This window comes from Ogataea angusta (genome assembly GCF_019207475.1).
Source record: "Ogataea angusta isolate 61-244 chromosome Unknown 61-244_NODE_8_length_553539_cov_90.782090, whole genome shotgun sequence".
In the NCBI taxonomy this organism is placed as follows: domain Eukaryota; kingdom Fungi; phylum Ascomycota; class Pichiomycetes; order Pichiales; family Pichiaceae; genus Ogataea; species Ogataea angusta.
Genome location: NW_025065222.1, coordinates 13,642 through 33,905, shown reverse-complemented (window position 1 = coordinate 33,905; position 20,264 = coordinate 13,642). Strand labels below are relative to the sequence as shown.

Below are 20,264 nucleotides of genomic sequence, written 5' to 3'. Positions count from 1 at the left end.
CCTGGACAAGGAACTCATACTTATTTTTCGTATGGAACACTGTCGCAGACTCGGGGGAGTTCTCAAAGAGCATTTTCACCAGCCGGGACCGGTTGTGCAGCGCAGAATAGTTGGAGATGTCTCTGTTGATCATTTTTGTTGTGTAATTGAATTCTTGCAGATCTGTGTCCAGTTGCTCTTGGCTCGTTTGCCCCAGTTTCATGCGGTCCACCACGTACCGTCGGTATTGCCACACGTGGTAATTCCGCGAATCTGCTTTCAGAAACGTGTCAATCATCGCCATCTCGGCGTTCCAGTTGGTCAGGGAGTCGTACTCCAAGCACCATTTCCGGTGGTTCCAAATCCAGTAGCATTTGGGGAACCGTCTCAGATGCTCAACACTCAACGCCAGCTCGTTCTTTATTATGTCATGAATCGCATCCGCATCGCATGTTTTAAACCGCTCTAATAGAATATCTCTCCTATAATTCCACACAGTGTATAGTTCAGGGTTTATGTCCAGTAGCTGTTCTGTCTGGGCTAGCGTTTTGTCGTTGTACACACGGTTCTGCTTATTGGCCAGCACGCGGTCAGTGAGAGAGCAGTACCTTGCTATTCGCACCGCGTCCTTCTTGATTTTCTGCAGACGCGCGTCCTTGGTGAGCCTTGTTCGTTTTACTCCGTGCTGCGGTTAGAAAATGTGCTAGCGAAACTTACCATAAGAAAGGAAAATACGAATGTAGATTTATTTATTTATTTATTTTATGTCAGATTCAGTGCCCACCCGGTCCAAGCTCGCCCTGAAAGGATCGTCACGAATTGTGTCGGACTTTTTTGAATACAGCATCCATAGCATTCTGTACCAGCGCGGGATCTACCCGCCCGAAGACTTCCAGACCGTGAGAAAGTATGGCCTCAACATGCTTGTTCCCACAGACGACGAATTGCAGTCGTACGTGAAGCAGATTATGAAACAGCTGCACAAGTGGGTGTACGGAGGCCTGATTTCGCGGCTGGTGGTGGCGATTGTGTCGAAAGAGACCGGCGAGACGGTCGAGAAGTGGCAGTTCAACCTGGAAATACAGAAGCCAGACACCGAAGAGACAGAAGGCAAGCCTAACGAGCAAATTCAGCGGGAGATCCAAGCGATTATTCGCCAGATCACCGCGTCGGTGACGTTTCTGCCCGAGCTGGAGGACGAGTGCACATTCAACGTTCTTGTGTATGCCGACCCGAATTGTCGCGTTCCTGAAGAGTGGGGGGACTCGCGCACGCACGAGATCACGGGTGTGACAGAGAGCGTCAAGTTCCGCAGCTTCAGCACGACCAGCCACCGCGTCGACGCCCTTGTCGAGTACAAGCACGGATGAACTGCGTCGATCGACGCAGCGTTCCGAAAGAAGCAACTAAATGCATTCTCCCCAAAAAAAAATCTCTCTCCACAAATAATCATCACCATGAGCTTCAGCAACGCCTTTGGGGATTCCTGCGGGGCGAACAACGCGCTCAGCAAATTCACGCAGCGGGCCAACGTGGACAACTCGCTCACGAGCCAGCTCAGGGCGAACAGCGACAGCCAGCGTCTGCTGACTCCGCCCCACCAGACAGTGGATCAACAACTCGAGTCTGAGTACCGCGCTTTCCAACAACAAACCCCTTCGCTCCAGCCGTCATTCCAGGCCCCGCTTCCGCCTGCCGCTATAGAGCAGAACCAGTGGGTCGACCACTTTCGCGACATGAACCTCCACGACACGCCAGAGGCCCAGAATTATCAGCACGTGCAAAATCGGTCTGTGCACTCCACGCAGTGGCGACACGAGTTTGCGCAAAGCCAGCAGCAGCAGCAGCAGCGGGAGGCGGGCGACACATACGGTACTGCCTTCCGAATGCTCACGGGGGCACCGCAGCTTGCCACGCCGATCGCACCGCAGGTCGTCCCTGCTACGACAGGCCAGCAGGACTTTTCCGCTTTTGACGCTGCTTTCGACGAGCTGGAACACGAGATGCACGACGAGGCGATGGACGAGCAGCAGGCCGAGCAGGTCAAGCCGCAGAACGAGGACGACAAGATCAAGTTTGCCCAGCTGGCGCGATCTGTCTTCCTGACGATGTCGCAGCCCCCGGCAGACGTCTCGAAACAAACCAGCGACAAATTCCAGAAATCCAATTTCCTCAAGCTTATGAACAGGATCTCCACAAGAGAGGTGGAGATAAACGAGAACAGAGACAAGTTTGTGGACGCTCAAGGCCGGGATATTCGCGACATGCTTCCGGACCCGTTGAAGGACATCAAGGAGGAGGGGCTTGCCGGATTGGGGCCTTTTGCGTCAGCGCAGCAGGTGTATTCGCAGATGGGCGACGAGCTGAGGCCCAGCATGTGGCAGTGAGCTGACAGGCCGCCTCATTTTCGCTAATATACCTGTATATATGCACAAGCTATTGCGCTGTTGTAGATGGGGAGGGGGTGTCAGGATGCACTTTCTGGGCCCGCTTAGCTAAGCGTCCCCAGATCTGATATTTCCCACTTTGCGAAAAACCCCTTTTTTCCCACACAATGTTTACTTGCAATCAGTGTTCGAAGGCGTTTAAGCGCAAGGACCATTTGAAACGGCACATGGTGAACCATAGCGACACCAAACATGTTTGTCCTCGCTGTGGTGCGCCTTTTCGCCGCTCAGATTGCTTGAGTGAGTAGATAATATGGTGTACTAATTCCTAGATCGTCATCTGAAAAGACACAAAGAAAAAGATATCGAGGCTGGCGGAGAGGGGCTCGGGGAGCTCGTGACCAGACGCAAATTCTGGAGTCCTCAAGAAGGGTACACCAAAAAGGTCAAAGGAGAAGACGGTGGCAGCTCGCCGGACTCGACAGATACACGGCTGTTTTCGAAAAATGACAGTGACACGTTCACTGAGAACCACAATTTTGAGGCTGCGCTGGAGCCGGAGCTGCTCAAGCTCAGCCGCAGGTCCAGCACTGTGTGGAATAAGTATAACTTTGAGTACCCCAGTGTGGACTGCTCTATGCCCACTCTGGACCAGCCAACTATGGAACGTGTACAGCGGTTTGTTCGAGGCTTGTGCGAGACAGAGAAAGTTGTGCTTGAAACAGTCAACTCCTGTGGGATGTTGGAATCGTCTTCTGTGCAGAGGTCGCTCGGGAACTTTTTCTCTGGCTTCAATCTCACGTATCCCTTGGTTCATCTGCAAACTTTCGGCACAGAAAGTATTTATCTGTTGGCAAGTCTCGTTCTGGCAGGGTCCTGCACAGAGTACCTTGTGGCTACTAAGCTTGTTGCGATGCTAGAGAAACGGCTTTTGGAGTTGCCAGGACTGCTGGGCGGCAACTTGCAGCTGGTCCAAGCCTTGATTGTGTGCCAGTTTGTGAATTTCTTTTTTGGCGACAAGATGCAGCACGAGCATGGGCTCGCCTTCAGCGGGGTGCTTACTCACATTTTGCGGCAGAACGGATACTTTAAGCAAACTTCTGAGCCGGGGAGCTGGCACGAATGGGTCGTAAGCGAGAGTCGAATTAGGGCTGCGTTCCTTGCCCTCCGACTGGACGTCGAGAAGAGCGTGCTCTTTGGTTGCGAAAATACATTGTCGGCTTACGAGCTCCATTGTAACATGCCATGTTCGCTCCAACTGTGGATGGCGTCGGCTGAAGAATGGCAAACTCTCAGGCGCCGCTCAAGGCCAGTGAGTTTTCCTGCGGCGCTGCAAGGCTACTTGAGCTCGAAGCATGGTATCATAGCTACGGACGGTCACCAAAAACAGGTCTTGCTGCATGGAATATTGAGTGTATTTTTGGACCGCCGAAAATTGGGACCTGGCTTTAGCGATAACAATTGGAAATTGCAAGTTTTGACGGCACTCGAGAATTGGAGCGACGACTTCAGTCGGTGGCAGATTTCCGTAAAGGAGAGCGTCAGAAATGATCCGATATTCATGCAGTTCACAACCTCGGTCGGAGCACTATACCGTCACGCACATTTGCTACTTTCGACAAATTTCGCATCCCCCAAGAAGCTCTTGGCCATGGCAGATTGTACCTTTGCAGACACCAGAACAGCAGTCTGGCATGCCTCCCAGATGATTATTGAGGGATATTTGAATTTGGATTACTGGCAAGCCGACGGCAGCTTCCACTACGATTGGTGTCTTTACACGGCCGCTATGGTGATATGGAAACACTTCAAAGGTTCAGGGTCGACAGATATGGCCAAGGTGCTCCTCAATCTCTCGCGAAGGACACCCCAGGACATCATGGCCCCACCCATCGATGCCAGACCAATCGTCGAGCACTTGCAAAAAAAATTCGCACAAAATCCTAGTCTTGTCTTAAAGAGTTTGGCAAAAGACATGTCCCAATAACCTAGTAGAGTCACGATTGCCACACAGAAGAATTTCGTCCATTTTGAACCCTTTTTGGTTCTCCGCGTTAAATCCTGATGGAATGGAGTTTGTTCGGACAAGGCAGGCAAGTCACGTGCTTTGACATTTCTGCGGTGATGCAGAGAAGCTAATATGATTCAAGGAGCCAATGTGAGCGCGCGCTCGAAATCGCCGATCTGCACGCTGACAAAGAATTCCATACAGATTTTTTCCTCGGTATCAAATCGGAAGCAAAAAAAAGGGTCGTGCTTCCGGACTTAGTCCAATGACGTTTGTAACTCCGGCTATGTCCAGAAAGCTCTTTGCCATATAAAAGCAAACTCGGAAGGCAAGCTCTGAAGCACCAAAACAAAATGTCTTCCATCAACGAGATCAGAGCAGTGGGAATCGTCAACAGCCTCAAAGACTGGCCACAAACTCAGCAGTTCACTTACAAGCCTCATAAGGCGAGACCTCAGGACGTGGACATCAAAATCCTTGCCTGTGGTATCTGCGGCTCTGATATTCACGCCAGTAAGGGTGAATGGGGCGATCTTCCACTTCCAAGAGCCTTTGGCCATGAAATCATCGGTGAGATTGTTGCTATTGGTGAGGGAGTTGATAGTTCCAAGTACAAAATTGGTGACAGAGTCGGCGTGGGCGCACAGTGCGACAGCTGCGGAAAATGCTGGAGATGTGACCACGACCATGAGAACACTTGCAGAGACTCGAAGAGCTTGTACTTGGGCACCTACGAAGATGGAACCCTTATCCAAGGTGGATATGCTTCCCATATCAGGGTGAACAGCAAGTTTGCAATCCACATTCCAGACAAGCTGGAGACTAAGTACGTGGCTCCTTTGATGTGTGGAGGCGTCACTGGTTTCCGTCCACTTCTTTCCTACGGGGTTACAAAAGGCACAAAGGTTGGTGTTTACGGATTTGGAGGCATTGGTCACATGAGCGTTATGTTTGCTAAAGCTATGGGAGCAGAGGTGACTGTGATCTCGAGAGGAACCAGCAAGAAGGAGCTGGCTAAGAAACTTGGCGCCGACCACTACATCGCCACTAGTGAAGAAGGATTTGAGGCTAAGAACTACGACACTCTGGACCTGATTGTCAACACTGGTTCCGACTTCGAACCTGAGTCTCTCACCAAAGTGATCTCCATGCTCAAGCCAGACGGCCGCTTCACGTTCATTACGGCGCCTCCTGCTGGTGTCAAACTGGAGCTGGTTCCAATGTTCTACCTCATGAACTGTATTCACATCGGTGGTTCTGGCATTGGCTCGCCTAAGGAGATTGAGTACATGCTCCAGGTTGCTGCTGAACACGATATCAAGCCTATGATTGAGACCTTCGACATCTCTGAGGAGAATGTGAGGAAGGCATGGGAGAAGGTGGACAGCGGTGACATTAGGTTCAGAGCTGTTCTGACTGGCTACGACAAGTTTTTTAAATAGGCGATCTAATTTAGCTGTACAATAAAACCCTGCACCGGTTTCCTTTACGTTGAGTAAATTTTTTTTAGGCGAGCCAACCGACGCATCCCTGCTGCATGGAATAGCCCTCAATTTTATTAGCCCACGTTACTATGCGAATGTGTGAGACCTTTGAGATCAAATTAGGCGGCGCTGGACTCATTTATGTCTCGTCGGTGAAACTTTGATCACAGGAGTCGGTAATTTCAAGCGAGCTCTAGCCTCCCTGCCGACCAAAATTTATAATCCAGGCTCGGACTTCTACGCATGCAAGATGCATGTTAGCTGCGGGTGTCTTGTCAATAAAATTCTCGGTAATTCAAAGTGATTGTCAGCTTAATAGCAGCATGGTAGAAACATATTCAAGATTTTGAAACCTGTATCGGAGCATGTATTTGCAGGAAATGGTTTAATGGGTCTACACTTCGCATACAAAGTAGGCAGAATGTTTGGTCTGGAAGATAGTATTATTCTCCTGCCAATGTGTGTGGATAATACTGGATGTGGCAGATGATTACAAGGCTTTGCTATTCAGGACTAACTCTCACGGGAAGCGGGAGTCAGCTCATGACACTATGGACTGATTCGGCCTGCACTCGGACTCTATATTATTTAATCCGTCACTCAAAAGCTGGCCAGCTATTTGAGCTGAATACGCACAACTCCATCAAGTCGAACCATTTTCTACTGCTTACTGCTAGTTGGCTGGGTGTTGTTCAGAGCTCTGCAGAATTTTCTCAAGCTGCTTCACATTTCAGCCTTGGAAAAATCAGTCAACTTAGCGTATCAAATAAAAATGAATTCAATATTTAACTTGGACGCTTTCTCACCACCTCACCCAGCTCCTGAGGCTCACCGTCCATCCGCGGCGCAGAGCCGTTGTCGCTGGTGATCTGCAATTTTTCTGCAAACGACCACATCTCCTTCAAAGTTGGATCCAGAGTTCCCTCCATGTAGTCCACCACCTTGTCGCCCAAAATAGGGACGAATTTCCACGCGTGCGCAGAGCCACCGGTGGCTACAAGAACACCCTCCAGATCCGGATGGTAGTCAATCACAAAGTTCGCCGACGGGGTCTGAGTGAGCCAGCACAGTTTGGTGCGGTCAAACGGTCTCTGGGCCAGCGCCGGCATTATCTCTGCCAGGTTGTCGCGGAGCACGTCCTCGGCGTCCTGCGGGATCCAGTCTGTCGGATGGTCAACGACAGTCCGCGGATAGGAGATCTTCACGGGCTCCTGCATTGTTGGGTCGGGGTTTGGCACCTGCAACGTGTTTTTATACCCTGGAGACCGTCTGAGACATTTGATCTCGCCGTTGTACGGTGGAAAAAGGTTGATTCCTGTGGACAGATTTGTGGTGATGGCCATCTTGTTCCACTGCTCCTCCTCCTCCTTGGTCACCTTGTACCAGGCAACCTCGATTGCTGAGGATTTGCAGATCCCGTCGAGATTGACCAATTTGCAGCTCCAGGCCCCAGCAGCCACAATGACGAGATCTGTTGCAACTATCGACCCATCGACGAGCTTGACGCCCCGCGCCTTGCGCGAACCCGGACCGTACACAATGGAGTCCACCTCTTTGAAAATAAAGCTCACACTGTCGAACGTCTTGGCACGCTCGTAATATGCTTTCATGCTTTTTTCAGCGTCGATAAAGCCGTTCAGATAATTGGTGTACCCTTTGTTCCAGCGGGTACCTTTAGCAACTGGCTTGGAGTCGACGCCATGGATGCTCTTGTAAACCTCCTGCGGCGAGTTATAGTACCGCATTCTGTCGGGATATCCCTCGTTGGCCTTCTCGGCAGCTACCTTACCATTAATCCAGATGTCGGCCCATTTGTCGTTTCCGCCGTCGTAGACAAACGACATGCCACACCGGTGGAAGAAGGGCGACACGTCGGGATCCTTAGTAATGATCTCCATCGACTCACGCGCCAGCTCGGCGTATATAGGGTCTTTGTAGTCGACCCTGATACATCTCGTGGTATCGACGCTGGTACCGTCTAAAACAGGCGGCTCTAACCGGTCAATGACAGTGACCTTGGTCTGAGGATACCGTCTACCTAGCCCTATGGCCGTGGAAAGACCGAAAACTCCTGCTCCGATAATACACACAGAGTCTGGTACCATATCTGACTAAGTTATTTTTTTACATTTTATTTCTTATCAGTGTTCCCTATTGGGTAATTCCGACACTAGCGTCCGATGAAAATTCTAGATTTTATAATTTGAAGACAGCCCCAGAATCAAGCTATCTGTGCGTCGTGGGTAGCGGTGATGAGGCACGCCTCATATCTGCCTTTTTGTTGGCATTGGAGGTCTCAGCCTTGTACAGGACGTCCTGCTGCAAAAAACAATAAACAGTGCCCAAAAGATGAGCCAGGCATTGAACATGTATGCCGAGTTGGGCGTAAATCCGTTCCTGCCAGACGTGTAGCGCGTATATTGGCAGGTCAAAGGATTATAATAGTTTTGATGCCGTAGTAAAAAAAGGCACTGCACGGGACTGGACTACCGGAAATAAAGTCTGGTAGCAAGAGCCATTTCCGGTCTTTGTTTAAGAATATCCATTGGGTCGAAAATGTTGTTGACATGGTAAAGAGCGCTCAGAGACCCCAGCTCAGGAAGCGTAGCGTGCTCGTTGCACTGCTGCTTTGCCTCACCGCCCTTTTTAGCTCGTTTGCCACTAAACTGTACCTAACAAGGGCTCCAGAGTCTCACGAGCTCTCCCAGACGTATCTCTACCGCCTGCAATTTGAAGCGTCGCCAAAATACAAAGCTAACCCCTACTACGAGGGAGCCAACCCGTGGGATGTAATGACCACCTATAGACGGCTCACGCGTATGTTTCCCTACACGAAGAGCCCTGGAGGTATACCCAAAAAGATTTTCCAGATGTGGATCACCCCTGGCGAGCTGGATGAAAATACTATTCCTTATCCCGAGTACAGGCAGACGTGGCGGGACAAGAACCCAGACCACGAGTACAAGGTTCTTTCTGGCGAGGACCTGAAGAGCGCTGTGAAAAGTGCGTTTGAGCACACTGTTCCCGAAGTCTGGGAAGCCATGGACACCATGCCATTAATGATACTGCAGTCTGATTTTTCGCGTTATTTGATGTTGTTTCTAGAGGGCGGCGTCTGGGCAGACCTCGACACCACTTGCGACCGCCCTATCAGCAAGTGGTATCACAACCTCGTTGACTACAATATCCGGTTCGTGGGCTCTGTGGAGCACGACGTCAATGACGACTCGTGGCCAAGCTTGACAAGCAGACGGTTGCAGTTCGAAAACTGGGCTTTTACGAGCGACAGGTTCCATCCCGTTTTGGCCATGGTGATTGCACATGTCATCAGAATGCACTTCACAGTCATGTACGAGGGAAACCTCAACATGTATAGCGATGGCAGCGACGCTAAGGCTTGCAACCGTCTGTCGGTTATCGATTGGACAGGACCCGGCGTGTTCACAGACGGAATCTACAGATACATGAACAAGGCTGAAGAGCGGGAATTCGTGGACATTGATCTCAGGAGGTACAACGCTGAGGAAGAATTGTATGGCCCAGGCACAGGCGACAAAATAAACTGGCGCGGTTTCTCTGGGCTGAATGCACCTGTTATTTTCAACAACGACGTGTGCATTTTGCCCAAGTCAGGATTCCGCTGCACCAGCGACTTTGACGAGTCTGTCGAGGAGTACTGCTACCTGACGCACCATTTTGCCAGATCGTGGTTCTCCGAGGTGGAGTGAATATATTTTTTCCCAAGCTTTATTATAAAAATGTTTTCGCTGCGTTGTTTATTCTCATCTTTGCTTGGCATCGTTTTTCGCATCATCGTCCTGCAGGTAGCTTTCGTAATTTTTTGGTTCCTTGGTCAGTTCTTCAAGGACACGCACGCCCAGTTCGTTCTTGTCACCGCCGGTAGGATAGTCGTTGACATGGAGTCGATAAGGGCTGCGCGGATTGTGTGCCATTGTCTGTACGGTTTTCCTTATATGTCCGAATACCTGACTGCTGGAAGACATCTGTACCACAGAAAAGCCGACAATGAGCAGTAGGACGGTAGTGAGAACTAGTAGATACTGTCTGAAGGAGCGGTCCAGTCTCATGGGTAAAGAAACATTCGCAAACAACTTTTATGGGCGCGGTGCTCGGTCTTATTTGGCGTATGGGCTGGTTTCCGGTTTCCGTGAAGTTTTCCGGCCCATGCGCGTTTCGGACAAAACGGTGGCATAACTGAACTATATATAGCTCAAGAGTGCTGCTCGAAATCCATAAATAGACCTCTCGCGCGTAGCCGGCACCAAAAAGACCCAATCCATGAAGCGAAAACTAATCAGAGGTAAATATGTGTGGTTGATGGCCATAGGTATTTTCCTCTTTTTCGAGGTAGCCTTCCAGACGTCGTACTCCACCTTGAAACTTGCTGCCAACTCTCCCACCTTCCATCAACTAAGTTTCCTAACCAGCTTGAAGTCCACCGACGGCTTGTCTGCTATCGAAAGAAAACTGCTAGCTGCATTCCCGTTTGAAGAGACCGAGCCCGAGAAAAACCTTTTTCAGCTCTGGGGCGCAGAACCTCAGACAGGCGACCTCCCCGCGGAAGTGACCCAGATGGTGCTTGAGTGGAGCTCTGAAAACCCATCCCATGTGCACAATGTCCTTGAGGTTCCTCAAGCGGAAGCCAAGGTGGAGGAAGTGCTCACAGCCACCGTTCCAGAGGTCTGGGATGCATACAAACGACTGCCCCACGCTCGCCACAAGTACGAGTTCCTCAAGTACCTGCTGATATATCTGTTTGGGGGAACTTACGCCGACATTTATGTTAAGCTACATAAGCCTATTGACAAATGGTACCGTCCACGAATGATGTTCGGGCGTGTCTACGTTGGGATTCTGGGCGACTTAAACGAGCCAGACTACGACCAGCATCTCAACAGACGTCTCACGTTCTCCACCAGCGTGTTCCAGGCCAGGTCTCGGCACCCATTTTTGGCAAAATTGATTGGCCGTATATCGCAAATTTCGTTGCAACAGAGCAAGCAACTAAAAAAGATCGATTGGGAAACAGCTTCCCAAAAATGTGACTCTACCGGGGAGCCCACCGTCTCGTTCACAGGACCGTCAGTCTTTACAGACGCCCTCATGGACTACCTAAACAGTATTCCAAAGGCCGTTCATGCCAGTGTCGCAAAACCATTGCACAACTTGATAGTCGGACCCCCGGTGCCCCAATCGCAACGGTTTTCGTACAAAAAGTTTACACAGATCCAGGCACCCTCGCAGGTCGAGGATGTGGTGATCTACCCACAGGTGTCGTTCCAAGGCCCGCTCGATAGCCAAGAGTACGACTACTCAGACTATTTCTACGCGCAACCCAGCAATTTTTCAAAGTGGGGGTACAGATCAAATTTGGGCTTGAAAACTCCGAAATCTGGCTGATTTTTCAAATATAGCGCAGCTGCGTCAGCACTATTTAAGTTGCTACTCCCTAATTATATTTGCTACCTTAAAATGTATCCAGACTCTTTCGAAGGATTTGCCGTCACAGACACCAAGAAGTGGTCCACCGTGTCCAAGATCGAATTCAAGCCAAAACCGTTTGGCGAGTACGACATCGACATCCGCATCCACGCATGTGGCATCTGCGGTTCAGACGTTCATACGGTTTCCGGGGGATGGGGGCAGCCTGACCTGCCGGTCATTGCTGGCCACGAAATCATCGGAGAGGCCGTCAGGGTCGGCGACAAGGTCACCACCGTCAAGAAGGGGCAGCGTGTGGGGGTCGGAGCCCAGATTTGGTCCTGCTTGAAGTGCGATGCCTGCAAAGCCAACCAGGAAAACTACTGTCCCCACATGGTCGACACGTACAATTCCAACTATCCAGACGGCTCCAAGTCGTGGGGAGGCTACTCGTCGCACATTCGTGCCCACGAGTACTTCGTGTACCCGATTCCTGATGCTCTAAAGACAGAGGAGGTCGCCCCAATGCTTTGCGCGGGCACCACTACGTACTCGCCACTCGTCGACAACGGCTGCGGCCCGGGCAAAAAGGTGGGGGTCATTGGAATCGGCGGACTGGGCCACTTTGCTATCATGTTTGCCAAAGCTCTTGGTGCAGAGGTTTGTGCGTTTTCCCGGAGTAGCAAGAAAGCAGAGGACGCCAAGAAACTTGGTGCGTCCGAGTTTGTTGCTACGGGCGAGGACCCCGACTGGCCGACCAAGCACCAGCGGGAGTTTGACCTGATTATTTCGTCGTCGAGCTCGGTCGAAAACTTCAATCTTGAGGGCTACCTGGGCTGTCTCAAAGTCAAGGGTAAGTTTGTGTTTGTTGGTATGCCTGAGGACCCGGTGGAGGTGAAACTGCCTTCTCTCAGCCAGTCTGCCATCTCGTTCAGCTCTACCCACCTGGGCAACAGACAGCAGATCTTGAGCATGTTAAAGCTGGCGGCCGAGAAGGGTGTCAAGGCCTGGACTGAGTGTCTGCCTATCTCCGAGGAGAACATCAAGCAGGCTCTGGAGAGAACACACTCTCACGACGTCAGGTTCCGGTTTGTTCTGACCGATTACGACAAGAAGTTTGGCCGAGACTAGGTGAATTATCTAATTAGCTGATAAGGCCCTTGGCTCTGTACTCCTGCACGATTTTCCAGTAGCGGGTTTTGGTTCTGTTTCTCCAGTAGCGGCCGGTGAAGATCATCACAATAAACGTGCCGATGCAGAAGAAACAGATGAACGCCGAGGCAACAAAACAGTTCTGGACGCCGACGTTGGTGTAGAACGGCGTGATTCCGTAGTCCATCGCGAAGTTCATGGTGTTTCTGATCAGAATAGCCACGGTAATTGCTGGAGCACTCATGTGCTCGTACGAGTCCAAGATGTACGTCACCGCGGAGACACAGCCGATGGTGCAGAGACCAGCCATGAGGCCGAGCCCAAACACGACGCCAAACCAGTGCACGCCCTTGGCTGCTCCCACGCCCCATAAAATTAGAGCCATCGGGCCGAGAATCATGTACACTGGCAGCACCCAGAAACGGTCCTCGGCCTCGGAAAGACCCTTGTGACGTTTGGCAATTTTGATCTTCACCCAGTCAGTGGACCAGCCGGCAAATGGATATATCAGGAGACAGAAAATCACAGGAGATAGGTAGGCCAGTCCGCACATGGATGACGAGAAATTATAAGGCTCGCTGCTCAGAACCAGAGCCTCTGTGCCGTTAAGCACAGAGTACCAGAAGAGCGAGGAGCCGTACAGAAAGCCGGCGTATAGAACACCAGGGAACTGGGCCATGAGAACAATGGCCTTGAACTCGTCCAGCAGGTGGTTCTCCTTGCGAACTCCGCTGGTCAGCGACAGTTTCTGCCAGAACGTCTTTGGCGGCGGATACGTGATATCCTCGTCGATGAGCGCTGCCTGGTTGCCGAGCTCGTTGCTCGTGACGACCAGCATCGTGTCTGGGTTCTTCTCGTCGGTCTTCTGCTCGCCGCGGCTCGTGATGGCGGCAATAATGTTTCCGTCGTCGTCCTTTCTCACTCTGAGTCTTCTGGTGTAGTTGGTCTCCTCCATGAAAAATAGCAGGAAAAACCAGCACACGGCGCCGAAAATGCAAGCGATCCAGATCGTCCATTTCCATCCAAGGCCGTCTCTCACAAACCCAGCAAGCATAGGTGCCATGTAATTGGAGCCAAAGAGTGCAACACTGTAAATACCCATGTACGTTGCTCTTTCGTGCTCGAAAAACAAGTCGCCCACGGTGATTTCCGGCAGTGACTCGACGGGAGCGTAGAAGAACCCGTTCAGAATGCGCGAGGCAATCCACTCACCGTTCGAGTGCGTGTACGGCTGCCACAGATTGAACATGATGTTTCCGAGCAACGAGATCAGGTAAACCGGTCTTTTTCCGTATTGTTGGGCCAGAGGCATCATCAGCAGATTACCGATCCCTAGAAACAGAAACATGTATCCTGTCCCCTCGTTGAGCTGTCCAACGGTCACGTGGACGTCTGGATCCTCAGCGATATCTGTCAAAATCGAGTATATGCAGCAGCCAGGAACACTTCCGCCGAAGATAAACACGACGGTGCAGAAGATGGCAAGCCATTTGCGGCCACGAGACCAGTTGAGCGGGTCGTTAGGGTCGTCCGACGGAGTCGGGATCAGCACAATGCCTGACTCCGTCTCGGCGGTCTCCCTAGTGCGGTCGAGGTCGACTAAATGAGAAGTGCCAGGAACGGCAGAGAAATCGATTTCGGTGTGCATCTCAGAGCTGGTCCACCAAAGGTTGGGACTGGGCACTCTTTATAGTGCACGGCTGCTTATCTGGATCCCCACTGCTGCTTATCGGGACATACCAATAAAAAGCCATCTGGCAGTGCACGGTGCAGATGATAAGCATTGCATTTCCCAAAAAGGAAGAAGTCCTCGGAATTGTCCATCAGAAACGAAAAGATCTTATTAATTTTTCTCATGACAGAATTCACGCCCACCTACCACGGAAACTACACCAGCAACACCGAAGACCCGGCTCTCTTCGAGACGTTCAAGCCCAAAATAGCCGCGTACCGTGCCAAGCTCGAGGCCGGCATTCTGGATAAATATGCTCTTCCCAAGGACGCATTACCGCAAGATCCCGGCAGCGACGTGGCCCGTGTCGCCGAAAAAGTGCTTACGCCAGACGAGCTGGCCATTGTGGACACGCCGGCGCACCAGCTCGTGAAGCAAATTGCCTCCGGCCGGCTGTCGGCCGTGCAAGTGTTTGAGGCCTTTGCCAAGACGGCCACTGTAGCTCACCAGGCTACCAATTGTGCAATGGAATTGTTCCCGGACGAGGGGCTCAAGCGGGCGCAGGAATTGGACGACCACTATAGAAAAACCGGCAAGACGGTTGGTCCCCTGCACGGCCTGCCAATCTCGCTAAAAGAGCACTATGAATTTAAGGGCAGAGTCACACACTGTGCCACGGTCGCCAATATCGAGTCTGTCTCGCAAGAGTGGTGCTCGCTGGTCAAAATCCTGCTTGACGCAGGAGCAGTGTTTTACGTCCGCACCACAGAGCCCCAGAGCCTGATGCATCTGTGCTCCAACAACAACATCACCGGAAAATGCTGCAACCCGCACAATACGCGGCTGACCCCTGGCGGGTCTAGTTCCGGCGAAGGAGCCATTGTGGCCATGAAAGGTTCTGCCATCGGCGTTGGATCAGACATCGGCGGGTCTATCAGAGCTCCAGCAGCGTTCTGCGGCGTATTCGGCCTCAGACCCACTCAGAAGCGGCTCACCATGCAACATTGCAAATCAAACAGCCTGGGAGTCGGGGAGGCCGTTGTTCCTGTTTTGGGTCCCTTGGCCCGGCACGCCGAAGACCTGGACCTGTTCATGAAAGTCCAGATCGGCGCTAAGCCCTGGGAAACCGATCCTTCCATTATTCCTTTACCGTGGAGAGACGTTTCTGCTCCTGCTTCGAGAGATATTAAAGTGGCCGTTATCTACGACGACGGTGTCGTCAAGCCAACTCCACCAGTCCTCAGAGGCCTCAGACATGCAGCAGACGAGCTCAAGGCCGCAGGAGCAAAGGTTGTTGATTGGAAATCTTTTGGTGTTGAAGAGCTCGTCACCGCTGTCAATTGCATGTACAACGCTGACGGCAATAAGGGCCAGAAAGCCGCCTTTGCTGCATCAGGCGAGCCGATTTTTGCCCTCACCAAGAACGCCCTGAGTTTTGGAAAGGCCGACGAGCCGCTGTTGGCCCTGGAAGAGCATCTACTTGTCCAGACTAGGGAATTCTACCGCGAACGCTACCTCCAAAAAATGCTGGAGTTGGACGTGGACTACATTCTTTCTCCAGCCTACTCTTCTGTTGCTCCTAAGCTAGAAACGGCGCGGTATTGGGGCTACACAAGTCTGTGGAATATTCTGGATTTTCCAAACGTTGTGTTCCCGACCGGTCTGAAGTGCGATCCTGCTCTGGACGCTCCAGACACGTCGTACAAGCCAAGAAACGACATTGAGGCCTACGAGTACGCTCTGTACGACACCGCAGAAGACTTTGCAAATGCTCCGATTTCTCTCCAGCTGACGGGAAAAAGATGGTTCGACGAGGAACTGGTCAAGGCCGCTGGGGTTGTGCATCATATTATCTCGGCATAAATATATTTTTATCGCTTATCAAGGTAAAAAAAGACGGTGCGGCCGTTTATCAAAAAAAGATTATGAAAAATACGAGATCGAAAAGTACACACGGGTGTCTATGCTGTAAGTTCCAAATCCCTTACTCTAACCGTCAGGTCGCAAACGCAAGGTCAAGTGCTCTGAAACGCTGCCAGAGTGCGCCCAATGCGTCCGTAACTCGTATATCTGTGTATGGGCAGAAGGAGTGATGCCGAAGTCCTCTCTGGCCGAGTTCCAGCTCCAAAAAAAGCGGACAAGCCCATTTGTGTTTGTGTATGGGAACAAGCGTCAGAAACGGGAGACGCAGACTACCAAGCGCACAAAAAGTCAACCAATAATCAGCAAGTCCGTAGACTGCACACGTCGCCCGGACCAGCTTGACGACGCCATTTTCCGCAAATACCTTGCGAGCTTGTGCTCGCAAAGCGCTCTACTTGGTTTTGGTCTGGGTTTTCCAGGGCTCGTCTCTCCGAATGATGCATATATTTACGACGCGTTCGTCAACGGGTTCATGGTTGCTGTGTCCACTCAGCTCACGCACGAAAGACTACAACCGGGCGCAGTTTTCATTCCTCATGGGGCTGCAAATCCGTGGCTTTTGGACGTTTTCTACGCCTGCGGAGCAGCTTTTTTGGCAGCCAATCGTAAAGACATGCGTGAGCTGGCTGAATCCAGAATGGCGAAGGTTATGGGCCAATTCCAGCAAATAGCAGCCCGCGCTTCTTCGGATACTGACAGTAAGTGGCTGGTTGTTGCTCTTTTGTCGCTTTCGCTGCGAGAAAAGTTCTACGGTCTGGACGGCCACCGCACAGTGCTGTTCTTGAGAATGGCGTTCCAGCTCATCCGCAACTGGCCAAAGACACGGCTGGCAAACCGGAGACATCTAGAGGTCCTTCCTGAGGATATTCGGCCTGTTGTTAGTGACCAGCACTGGCTTCTCACGCCAATTGAGCGCACCTTGGTGGAGAGCTTTGCGTACAATTACTCTGTTATAGGATTGGTTCTGGACCAGAAATCGCAGATCCTGCTGGACTCGCCCTTTGAGGTGTTTGACGAGCTCCAGCCGTTGCTGGATCAGCAGCTATACAAATGCCCTGCTCCTTGGATGAACAACCCGGTTATGGGAGCCGCTCTTCCAGCGTTCGAGCTTGCATCAAAGGCCGGATGGTTGCAACTGCAGTATCCGTTCAATGAGAGTATGCGAAACCAGGCAATCGCGTTGTTTAGGCTGGCGAAATACTTTGTTCCTCCTGTCCTGCCCGCTGACGTGCGATTTAGTCAGCCCAAACACGTCTGCAAACGGCTCTTGGATAGCTGTCTCGCCGCGCGCATAGTGGCCCAGGGAGCGTACATTCTTCTGTACAAAATGCTCTATCCTGTGACTTTGGAGATAGATAGTGATATCCAGCGCCGCATAAGCGACTTCATCAGCGATCTGGAGCAGCTGAGTTTCCACTCAAGCATATCGGCAATCCTAACATGGCCATTCTCTATTATTGGCACGGCCATTGTGGAAAAGGACCAGCGTGATTACATGCTTTGGCGACTACGAAATTTTGGCTACGCGACCAAGAACTCGTGTTTTGAGAGCATCGTTGAGTTTTTGAACCGGATTTGGGATGCCGGTCTGGGTTGGCAGGCTTTACTCGACAAAACTAATTTTGATAAATTATTTATTTGAGCGAAATAGTTTTCTAATTCAGGCCCTGGGCGTGATTTTTCACAGTCAAACAATCAATACAGAGCCCAATGCACAGGAGAAAAAAGGGTGAAACGAGTAGAGGGCAGGCTCCCTCATTTGTAATGAGTGACTGAGTCATTTCATATTCATGGTAGTTCCTTTTCCATTGCTCATAACCACGTACCAATGAATGTATATGCTTTGGTAGCCGATTGACTCCCAATATGAGGATTGTAGAGTACCGGCTACGCTCGCAACACTTAGAATCTGTCCCCGCGTGCAAATCACTGTGCTGGCTAGTTTGATCGTCCAAACAGCTGGCCGCAATGAATCGGTCGAGGCTACGCGAGATCCGGCTGCTAAGGAACATGCTGCCACATGAAGGAAAAAAAGTAAAGCACATTTATAATAGTATTATCTAATAGCATCAAAGGCCGAAAAAGAAAAACAACCTAGGTAGTAAATCCTATAGGAACCTAGGAAACTGAGCCATAAAAATCTGATTGGACTCTCCCGCAGACAAACCCTCAAAACTCTTAGTGTCGCAAGAGACGCATAATGCCTAAACCAGAGTACACGAATTAATTGGATCTACCCAAAAAAACACCCACGGGAATCCATTGTTACTTACATCGACTCTCCAACAAGCCGAGAGGATTGCTGCTTACGATCATCCTGTTGACTTCAACAGCCAATCAAGAACTCTCTCGCACACATGTTACCCCAAGCAGCATGTAAGAGTGTTTTTCATTCGCGGATCTTATCAAAAAATAGATAAAGGTGAAACTATTTCCCTATTAGGCAATGAGCTCGGCTGCACTCCAATTTATATAAGCACCAGGGTCAAAATGAATTTAGCATGTTTGGGCCCTACACTAATAACACTGAAAATAAAGAGCTCTACGCTACATTCGTTCCCAAGATCGAGGCGTACAGGGCAAAGTTGCAAGCTGGTATTCTTGAGGAATACAAGCTGAGTGACCAGATCATTCCTCAAGAGACCGGGGTAGACGTCACTGGGATTCCGGAAAAAATACTCACAGAGGAACAACTGGCAATAGTCAACACTCCTGGCTACGAACTGGTCAAGAAGATTGCTTCCGGCGAGCTGACGGCCGTCAAAGTCTTCAAGGCCTATGCCAAAACGGCTACCGCGGCGCACCAGGTCACCAACTGCGCCATGGAGCTGTTTCTAGACGAGGGACTCAAGAGAGCGGAAGAACTGGACACTTACTACAAAAAGACAGGACAAACAGTCGGCCCTCTGCATGGCCTGCCGGTGTCCCTAAAAGAGCACTACAATTACAAAGGAAAGGTCACTCACGGAGCCTGTGTCTCTAAGATTGAGAATGTCACAGATAACTGGTGTCTGACAGTCGAGGTTCTGCTTGAGGCCGGTGCTGTCTTCTACATTCGAACCACCGAGCCTCAGACACTAATGCATCTCTGCTCCAACAACAATATCACCGGGCTGTGCAGAAATCCCAACAACACGGCTCTGACCACTGGCGGGTCCAGTTCCGGCGAAGGCGCTCTCGTTGCCATGCGCGGGTCTGTGTTTGGTCTCGGCTCGGACATTGGCGGCTCTATTCGGTGTCCAGCAGCGTTCTGCGGAGTGTTTGGTCTCAGACCAACTCAGAAAAGATTGTCCATGAAAAACGTGACTTTCTGCGGCACCGGAGTTGGCGAGGGTGTTGTTTGCGTTTTGGGGCCCCTTGCAAGAAGCGCACAGGACATTGATCTTTTTATGAAAGCCTCGTTGGATGGGAAGCCGTGGCAGAGAGACGCCACGATCCTGCCACTGCCGTGGAGAGATGTTCCCGTGCCTGCTGCAAAAGATCTGAAGGTGGCCATTATGTACGACGACGGCGTTGTCAAGCCCACGCCGCCAATCATCAGGGGACTCAAACACGCGGCCGAAAAGTTAGAGGCAGCAGGAGTCAAAGTGGTCGAATGGGACCCATTTGGAGTGCTTGAGCTGGCCGAGATTTGTGGCTCTTTTTACAACGCCGATGGCAACAAAGCACAGAAGGCCGGTCAGGCTGCCTCTGGCGAGCCCACATGCGAGCTGTCCAAGATCGCTCTCTCGTTTGGCTGCGGAGACAAAGGATTGTCTGCGGCCGAGGAGCACATTGGCCAGGGTATCCGGGACAAATATAGAAACGAGTATCAGGACAAAATGGCCGAACTTGGTGCAGACTTTATTTTGTCACCAACTTACGTTTCCGTTGCAACCAAGCCGGAAAAAATTCACTATTGGGGCTACACCAGCCTGTGGAACGTGCTGGACTTCCCAAATGTGGTGTTTCCTACGGGGCTTAGGTGCGACTCAGCTTTGGATGCCCCAGATACATCCTATAAGCCAAGAAGCGAGCTAGAGGCGTACGAGTACGGTCTGTATGATAACGCTGAAGACTTCAAGGGTGCACCGATCTCCTTGCAGCTGACGGGCAGAAGATGGCTCGACGAGGAGCTCGTGAAGGCTGCCCAGATAGTTCACGAGATCGTTGCAGTCTGATACAATGAGGTATATATAATATATAAAGGCCTTCGACCGTGTTCACTACTAGGATAA

General features: G+C 51.1%; 13 protein-coding genes across 13 annotated transcripts; 10 read left to right on the top strand and 3 right to left on the bottom strand.

Moving 5' to 3' along the window:
- Nucleotides 1–31: 31 nt before the first annotated feature.
- Nucleotides 32–1,349, top strand: KL928_003859 (uncharacterized protein; the record flags this gene model as incomplete). Its single annotated transcript, XM_043204492.1, has 2 exons — nucleotides 32–394; nucleotides 876–1,349. The coding sequence occupies 2 exons, from the start codon at nucleotides 32–34 to the stop codon at nucleotides 1,347–1,349; spliced, it is 837 nt and encodes a 278-aa protein (XP_043058553.1).
- An 87-nt stretch (nucleotides 1,350–1,436) lies between these two features.
- Nucleotides 1,437–2,366, top strand: KL928_003858 (uncharacterized protein; the record flags this gene model as incomplete). The annotated part of the gene is made up of 1 exon (XM_043204491.1): nucleotides 1,437–2,366. The coding sequence occupies one exon, from the start codon at nucleotides 1,437–1,439 to the stop codon at nucleotides 2,364–2,366; it is 930 nt and encodes a 309-aa protein (XP_043058552.1).
- A 167-nt stretch (nucleotides 2,367–2,533) lies between these two features.
- Nucleotides 2,534–4,353, top strand: KL928_003857 (uncharacterized protein; the record flags this gene model as incomplete). Its single annotated transcript, XM_043204490.1, has 2 exons — nucleotides 2,534–2,624; nucleotides 2,699–4,353. The coding sequence occupies 2 exons, from the start codon at nucleotides 2,534–2,536 to the stop codon at nucleotides 4,351–4,353; spliced, it is 1,746 nt and encodes a 581-aa protein (XP_043058551.1).
- Nucleotides 4,354–4,727: 374 nt separating this feature from the next.
- KL928_003856 (uncharacterized protein) lies at nucleotides 4,728–5,816 on the top strand (the record flags this gene model as incomplete). The annotated part of the gene is made up of 1 exon (XM_043204489.1): nucleotides 4,728–5,816. The coding sequence occupies one exon, from the start codon at nucleotides 4,728–4,730 to the stop codon at nucleotides 5,814–5,816; it is 1,089 nt and encodes a 362-aa protein (XP_043058550.1).
- An 827-nt stretch (nucleotides 5,817–6,643) lies between these two features.
- Nucleotides 6,644–7,963, bottom strand: KL928_003855 (uncharacterized protein; the record flags this gene model as incomplete). The annotated part of the gene is made up of 1 exon (XM_043204488.1): nucleotides 6,644–7,963. One exon carries the CDS (start codon nucleotides 7,961–7,963, stop codon nucleotides 6,644–6,646), a length of 1,320 nt encoding a protein of 439 aa, XP_043058549.1.
- A 462-nt stretch (nucleotides 7,964–8,425) lies between these two features.
- On the top strand, nucleotides 8,426–9,586 carry KL928_003854 (uncharacterized protein; the record flags this gene model as incomplete). Its single annotated transcript, XM_043204487.1, has 1 exon — nucleotides 8,426–9,586. One exon carries the CDS (start codon nucleotides 8,426–8,428, stop codon nucleotides 9,584–9,586), a length of 1,161 nt encoding a protein of 386 aa, XP_043058548.1.
- A 54-nt stretch (nucleotides 9,587–9,640) lies between these two features.
- KL928_003853 (uncharacterized protein) lies at nucleotides 9,641–9,862 on the bottom strand (the record flags this gene model as incomplete). Its single annotated transcript, XM_043204486.1, has 1 exon — nucleotides 9,641–9,862. The coding sequence occupies one exon, from the start codon at nucleotides 9,860–9,862 to the stop codon at nucleotides 9,641–9,643; it is 222 nt and encodes a 73-aa protein (XP_043058547.1).
- A 113-nt stretch (nucleotides 9,863–9,975) lies between these two features.
- On the top strand, nucleotides 9,976–11,279 carry KL928_003852 (uncharacterized protein; the record flags this gene model as incomplete). Its single annotated transcript, XM_043204485.1, has 2 exons — nucleotides 9,976–10,003; nucleotides 10,135–11,279. The coding sequence occupies 2 exons, from the start codon at nucleotides 9,976–9,978 to the stop codon at nucleotides 11,277–11,279; spliced, it is 1,173 nt and encodes a 390-aa protein (XP_043058546.1).
- Nucleotides 11,280–11,351: 72 nt separating this feature from the next.
- On the top strand, nucleotides 11,352–12,431 carry KL928_003851 (uncharacterized protein; the record flags this gene model as incomplete). The annotated part of the gene is made up of 1 exon (XM_043204484.1): nucleotides 11,352–12,431. The coding sequence occupies one exon, from the start codon at nucleotides 11,352–11,354 to the stop codon at nucleotides 12,429–12,431; it is 1,080 nt and encodes a 359-aa protein (XP_043058545.1).
- Nucleotides 12,432–12,444: 13 nt separating this feature from the next.
- KL928_003850 (uncharacterized protein) lies at nucleotides 12,445–14,100 on the bottom strand (the record flags this gene model as incomplete). Its single annotated transcript, XM_043204483.1, has 1 exon — nucleotides 12,445–14,100. The coding sequence occupies one exon, from the start codon at nucleotides 14,098–14,100 to the stop codon at nucleotides 12,445–12,447; it is 1,656 nt and encodes a 551-aa protein (XP_043058544.1).
- Nucleotides 14,101–14,307: 207 nt separating this feature from the next.
- On the top strand, nucleotides 14,308–15,987 carry KL928_003849 (uncharacterized protein; the record flags this gene model as incomplete). Its single annotated transcript, XM_043204481.1, has 1 exon — nucleotides 14,308–15,987. The coding sequence occupies one exon, from the start codon at nucleotides 14,308–14,310 to the stop codon at nucleotides 15,985–15,987; it is 1,680 nt and encodes a 559-aa protein (XP_043058543.1).
- A 229-nt stretch (nucleotides 15,988–16,216) lies between these two features.
- Nucleotides 16,217–17,689, top strand: KL928_003848 (uncharacterized protein; the record flags this gene model as incomplete). The annotated part of the gene is made up of 1 exon (XM_043204480.1): nucleotides 16,217–17,689. One exon carries the CDS (start codon nucleotides 16,217–16,219, stop codon nucleotides 17,687–17,689), a length of 1,473 nt encoding a protein of 490 aa, XP_043058542.1.
- Nucleotides 17,690–18,548: 859 nt separating this feature from the next.
- KL928_003847 (uncharacterized protein) lies at nucleotides 18,549–20,207 on the top strand (the record flags this gene model as incomplete). Its single annotated transcript, XM_043204479.1, has 1 exon — nucleotides 18,549–20,207. One exon carries the CDS (start codon nucleotides 18,549–18,551, stop codon nucleotides 20,205–20,207), a length of 1,659 nt encoding a protein of 552 aa, XP_043058541.1.
- Nucleotides 20,208–20,264: the final 57 nt, after the last annotated feature.